The sequence below is a fragment of the Prunus avium genome, chromosome 4 (assembly GCF_965620075.1).
Source record: "Prunus avium chromosome 4, drPruAviu1.hap1.1, whole genome shotgun sequence".
In the NCBI taxonomy this organism is placed as follows: Eukaryota; Viridiplantae; Streptophyta; class Magnoliopsida; order Rosales; family Rosaceae; genus Prunus; species Prunus avium.
The window spans coordinates 21311036-21317369 of NC_142287.1; the positions used below are offsets into that span (position 1 = coordinate 21311036).

At 39.5% G+C, this 6334-nt stretch overlaps 1 protein-coding gene across 1 annotated transcript; it reads right to left on the reverse strand.

Moving 5' to 3' along the window:
• Positions 1 to 3207: 3207 nt before the first annotated feature.
• LOC110762237 (GDSL esterase/lipase At5g55050-like) lies at positions 3208 to 5591 on the reverse strand. Its single transcript, XM_021964843.2, has 5 exons — positions 5128 to 5591; positions 4812 to 4951; positions 4111 to 4344; positions 3756 to 3999; positions 3208 to 3600 (listed from the first exon to the last, which is right to left on the reverse strand). Exons 1-5 carry the CDS (start codon positions 5384 to 5386, stop codon positions 3380 to 3382), a joined length of 1098 nt encoding a protein of 365 aa, XP_021820535.2. The 5' UTR covers positions 5387 to 5591; the 3' UTR covers positions 3208 to 3379.
• Positions 5592 to 6334: the final 743 nt, after the last annotated feature.

A 6334-nucleotide genomic window follows, 5' to 3' on the forward strand; every position in this document is an offset into this window, starting at 1 on the left:
ACGTCTTCAGTTGGCTGTTTCCGTGAAGTCTTTCTTGACACCTTCTTGAGTGGAACTTCAATGGTTGTTTCTTTCTCAACAACATCCTCCTTTGCCTCTGAATTCTTGACTTTGTTCATAGGTATGGTCTTCTCATCAAACACAACATTTCTGCTGAGTATCTTCTTGTGGTTCACTGGATCCCACAGCTTGTAGCCCTTCACACCACTCTCAAATCCAATGAAAATACATTCAAGAGACTTTGGCTTCAACTTGGATCTTTCATCACTAGGAATAAGTGCAAATGCACTGCACCCAAACACCTTAAGATTCGAATAATCAATTGACTTATTAGACCATACCTCCTCTGCACACTTGAACTCAAGATTTCTTGAAGGCGATCGGTTAACCAAATAGGCAGCGTGGTTAACCGTTTCTGCCCAAAAAGATTCGGGCAACCCTGCATGAATTCTCATACATCTCTCACGCTCCATGAGAGTTCGGTTCATCCTCTCCGTAGCTCCATTTTGTTGGGGTGTCTTCTTCACGGTAAAGTGCCTCTTAATGCCTTCACTTTTGCAAAACTCAAGGAACTTGCTGTCCTTATATTCACCACCATTGTCACTCTTTAGGATCTTGATCTTTCTTCCGGTTAGGTTCTCTACTTCCGCCTTCCACTCTTTGAATTTGGTGAAGACCTCAGATTTCTCCTTCATGAAGTAGACCCAAACCTTCCTGGAAAAATCATCCAAGAAAGTCACAAAATAGCGAGCTCCACCCTTCGATTTAACCGGTGATGGCCCCCATACATCCGTGTGAATATAATCTAGCACACCCGTGCTTTCTTCCTATTTGTTTCGCTGCTTGAAAGCTATTTTTTATTGCTTTCCCATGGTACAAAATCTGCAGAACTCAAGCTTGCAACTTTGAACACCTTTCAACAACTTTCTGTTGTGTAGTTCCTGCATGCCCCTCTCACTCATGTGCCCTAGCCTCAAATGCCAAAGCTGAGTTTCATCTTCCGAGTCCTTACTTGTAGATACAGCTGCTCCACCTATGATTGTTGTACCACACAACCTATATAGACAATTAGGTTGAATCTCTCCCTTCATAATCACAAGTGAACCTTTTGAGACTATGAGTTTCCCTCCATTTGCTTTGAATGAATAACCATTCTTATCAAGAGTTCCAAGGGAAATGAGATTCTTACGCAACTTTGGAATATGCCTTACCATTCCAAGCGTCCTAACAGCCCCATCATGCATCTTTACCTTGATTGTACCGGTTCCTTTGACTCTACACATTGAGCCATCCCCCATCATCACTTCACTGCTATCTTCTTTCTCATACGTGTCAAACCACTCCTTGTTTGAGCACATATGATATAAGCATCCGGAATCCAAAATCCAATCGGAAGAGGAACACCTTGAAGAATTAGCCAATGCATTTGTTTTAACATTGCTATTAACACACAAAAGCTCACCATCACTTTCCGTGACATCCTCCGCTGTGTTTGCTGCATTCTTCCCTTTGTTCTTCTTCTCCTTCCATATGGGGCAATTCTTTTTCCAATGCTCCTTTGACCCACACTCGAAACAACCATCTTTCGCCTTGGATTTGGACCTTCCTCTATTGCCTTTCTTGCCTTCACGCCTCTTTGAACGACCCCTCTCTCCGGTCTTTGCAACTAGACCTTCGCCTTGAGAGTTTTCTCCCGAACGTTGAGTCATCCTATGGTGTGTCATGATGTCTTGCACCACAGGCTCAAAATCAAGAGTAACCTTTCCGAACATAAGAGTGGTTCGGAAGTGTTTATAGGACGAAGGTAAGGATGTCAACAACATGAGAGCCTTATCCTCCGGACTATAATTAACATCCATTCTCTGCAAGTCAGCAACACATCTATTGAAACTACTTAGATGTTCCATTAGATTTCCTCCCTCCTCCATCCGAAGATTTAGGAGTTCTTCCTTGAGGAAGAGTTTGTTGGACAACGATTTCCCTGCAAACATCTCTTCGAGCTTCTCCCATGTTTGCTTCGCTGTATCCTTTATCACGTTGATGAGCACCTCATCGGAGAGATAGTTTTCGATAGCTCCTCTGGCTAACTCGTCAAGAACTCCCCACTCATCATCCGTCATGCTTGCTGGCTTCTTCTCCTTGCCAACCAACACAACATGGAGTTGTTGTTGTGTAAGAGCTGACTTCATCCTTCGTTGCCAAAGAGTGAAGTTCTCCTTCCCTGTGAAAGGCTTTAACTCCACCTTCATGCTTGCTACTTGTGGTTGCTTCATATGCTGTGAACTGCTACCACTCTCAGCTTCCATGTCACTTGCCATCTTCAACACACTAGCACTCCAAGAGAAGAACTAGCACCAGCTGCCAAACACAGCTCTGATACCACTTGTTGTGAATTAATGACTAACTCACTGCCCTTTTAAGATCTTGTTGTTGATGGACTTTAGACAAAGAACTCAATGATGGATGAGTCTTATACACACACACAGAAATTAACCAAGCACAAATGACACAAGTGTTTATAGAGGTTCAGCAAATTGCCTACATCCTCTTTGGTGATCACCTTGAGAAATTTCACAAATGAAGATAGGTTACAACTTTGGTTTACAAAGGAAACCCCCTTAGAACACTACCCTCACAATCTGTTTCTCTCACACCCTTGCTCAACAGATTGTGAGGGTAGTGTTCTAAGGGGGTTTCCTTTGTAAACCAAAGTTGTAACCTATCTTCATTTGTGAAATTTCTCAAGGTGATCACCAAAGAGGATGTAGGCAATTTGCTGAACCTCTATAAACACTTGTGTCATTTGTGCTTGGTTAATTTCTGTGTGTGTGTATAAGACTCATCCATCATTGAGTTCTTTGTCTAAAGTCCATCAACAACAAGATCTTAAAAGGGCAGTGAGTTAGTCATTAATTCACAACAATCCACAAGCACCGACTTCCGCTAGCAAAACAATCCATCTCGAAAAGTCCATGGTTCCATATCTAAGACCCTCCGCTTATCATTCTAATTGGCAAATCTCACCAAAAAGTGACGCTCCCCGATCTGTTTTATAGATACCCCGTCGTTGCCTCGCCATAGCCTCGTGAAAACACTCTCAAACACCTCCCCATTACCAACTATCATTTTTTCCTCTGTTGTAGATTATTCAAATTGAAGATTTTTTTGTTGTTGAAAAAATATAATGTGAAGTGAAACCCCTGATGCTGGCATAGAATTGTTTCATTTGAATAAGAAACATCATTCATTCTCTGTTCTTTTTTTGCACATGCATTTAGCCTAAGAACTACATCTGTATGTATTCTATAAACATGCTAAAGTTACATGTAGAATTTTCTATTCATCTGAAAACGTGATTGGAGTCTGCTTCCTTGAGCTTTTATAGAGCAATTAACTCCTTCACATTAGTTGGGAATGTGTATTGTGAAGGACCATCGAAAAGTTTGTCCACTAAGATACTATGAGTTGCCTCTGTAGGATGGAATTTGTCCCAGAAGACATGGTCCGTTCTATTGGAGCACAAAGACGAAATCGGCAGGCAGAAAGAGTCTGCGTTAAGCTTTCCAAAACCACAGCATGCAGCTTCGGTCTCTGTAAATCCTGGAATAGCATACACAATTTGGAATTTCTCGGTCAAGTTAACGAAAAAAGTTGTATGGGGAAATTGGAGAAAAAGAATGTGCGAACATACTTTTCAATTTGATAACATAACATGTGAGAAAAACTGGTAGAGTAGGTAAGTAAGATGTAAGTACCGTAAGAAGAGCCGTTCTGAATGAGGTCCGAGAAGACACCGTACGTCTCAAAGAATGTGTATTTTATATGCAATGCCGCTTCCGACTGCTGTAACATCGACTTAAGGCCGTCGTTGTAGCGGATAGACATGGAGTTTGCATCTTCGTTGCACTCTCCGTCATTTGAAATCCTTTGAGCTGGGCAGCATCCAACTGGCCCAGTCCCGACAACTACAAATTTTCGAGCGCCCAAAAAATTTATTCTCTGCCAAAACAAAATAAATACCAAAGGGAAAATGATGAGCATTACAGTGCAATTGAAATTTCAATATAACATCAATCAAATACGGAGCTAAGTTAAAGCCTGTTTTGTTACCTCTATTTGCTGTTTTAGATTTGAGACCATGGAATCTACGTACTGGTCGGGTGTTGATTCCTTGCGGAGCTTGGATGAGTCAAAGTAGCCGAAGATGTCGTTGCTTCCAATCACAATGACAAATAGAGATTTTGATAGATGGTCTTGGGCACCGTTGGATCCCAATTCTTGCCCTATGTTTTCATACACTTGCAAATAGTAGTTTACTTGATATGACAAGGGAATCGACTGACGCTGTGACAACAAAAGTAAAATAGACAAGCCATTAGATATTACACATTCAATAATACTTTCCTTTCTTATGTGATTTAATAATATTATTTGTGTCACATTTATTGACTGCTTTGCTGATCTTTATAATAGAGGCGAACCTCACAAATATATGACCCGTATATATTAGAATCATGATAAACAAAATAATTAATAAATGTGATACAAATAACATCACTCTTAGACATCAGGCATAACTTAGCTGAATTGGGATTGGAACCAACTTTTCAAATTACATCCACCAACTTTCATAAGTGGATCCTGTATCGGTTCCACCTCATGTAAAAAGAATGAATTGGGTTGTAAAGCAATTTGGTGGAATATTTTACACGTGCAAAAGAAATATTTGTTCAATTATTTTATTTTATTTTTTTGTTGACAGAATGCGTTATATCTTTATTTATTTCAATATATATATTCTTAGTGCTTACAAATTTTTCGTCTGAGCCGTTGAAGATTCCAGCCCCTCCGGAGGCGAAGCTAACTCCGGCGACGAAGGACAAATTTTGCTTGTTGGACTTGGATACAAGTGAGAGATAGGGTGGTGATGTTGGCAACCCAACTTTCTCGGCTGCCAAACGAAAAAGAGATACATACACATATGAGATCTTACTTACTACAAGAACCGTAAACCCATCTCACTTATATATATATACACACACGAGGTACTCTCTCATTCTCAAAACATGCATAGGGAGTCTGCAGCCACGAGTGATGATGTAAGTAATTGAAATATATTGAACTTACCAAGAAAATCGGCAGAATTCTTGCCATTTCCAAACCTGCCGGTTGCTTTCTTGTTGGGAAAATCAACACCATTGTGAGGGAAATTAGCCTTGAGAAGAGAGATCTTTAGGTAATTGTTGTTACCCACATCGGCTAAGGAGTCACCGAATACGTAAATGGCCGGAACCAGCTGAGCTTTTGAGAGAGTGATGAAGACAGAGAAGAAGGTGAAGAAGAAGAAGAAAGTGACTGGAAAAACATTGGAAGGAGCCATGGTCATATGGTAGCAAGCAATGGGTGGTATAAGCCCCTTCTAAATCTGGTGAGTGATATTTTTGTTGTGTGATAGTTTGAGAGGGCAAGTGAAACTAGTGGATGTCCTCTTCTTATAAAGGAGAGATAAGTTGATGAGGGAGGGAAGGCTACATTATTTTTTCGTGTATGAAAAGGAGACATTTTAGCCGCGTGGGCTCTTATTGTTTTTGAACTCTTGCTTGTCATCACACAGAGAGAGAGAGAGAGAGAGAGAGAGATATATATATATATATATATAAACTTTTGTTTGGAAATACTTTTGCCCATCCAAAGTGTTTTTGGATAACTAGTTTTTTAAAATGTTAATTATAGCATTGCTAATGGCTTATATATTGAATCGAATATTTTCTAAGATTCAATAAATATAATTTAAATTTACACTAAAAACTCAAATCCGAATTACTTACCTATAAATAGACCCTTTTCATCCAAAAGGGACTTATGATCAGTTTGGCATTGTTGTGCTGTGAAAATAATCATTGTCAGATTTGCTGTAAGATAAATCAGTTGTGAGATAAAGCAGTTTGGGATTTGGTAAACTTTTTGTTAAAAGTGTTGTTGGTACTAATTCCCGCATAATCATTAAATCCAATGCCTATTTGAAATTGATTCCTGCATAATCAGATAATAAAAGCACATCATTAGCTGCTTTCACTTATAACTTTCTCTCACATCAATTTTTAACAATAAGTGATTTTCTCATAATTTACCAAACGGGTTGGGCTTCCCAAATTTTTTTTAAAATCACTTATCACCCCAAATAAGTAATGCCAAACGGGCACTTAATGATATCCAATAATTTGTACACGAATTCTAACTTTAAATGCTTTTATGGGATCAACAGGGTAGTGGAAAAAGGCCTTAAGTTGTAGACTAGTGGTCTTAGGTTCGAACCCTATGACACCGTGATTAT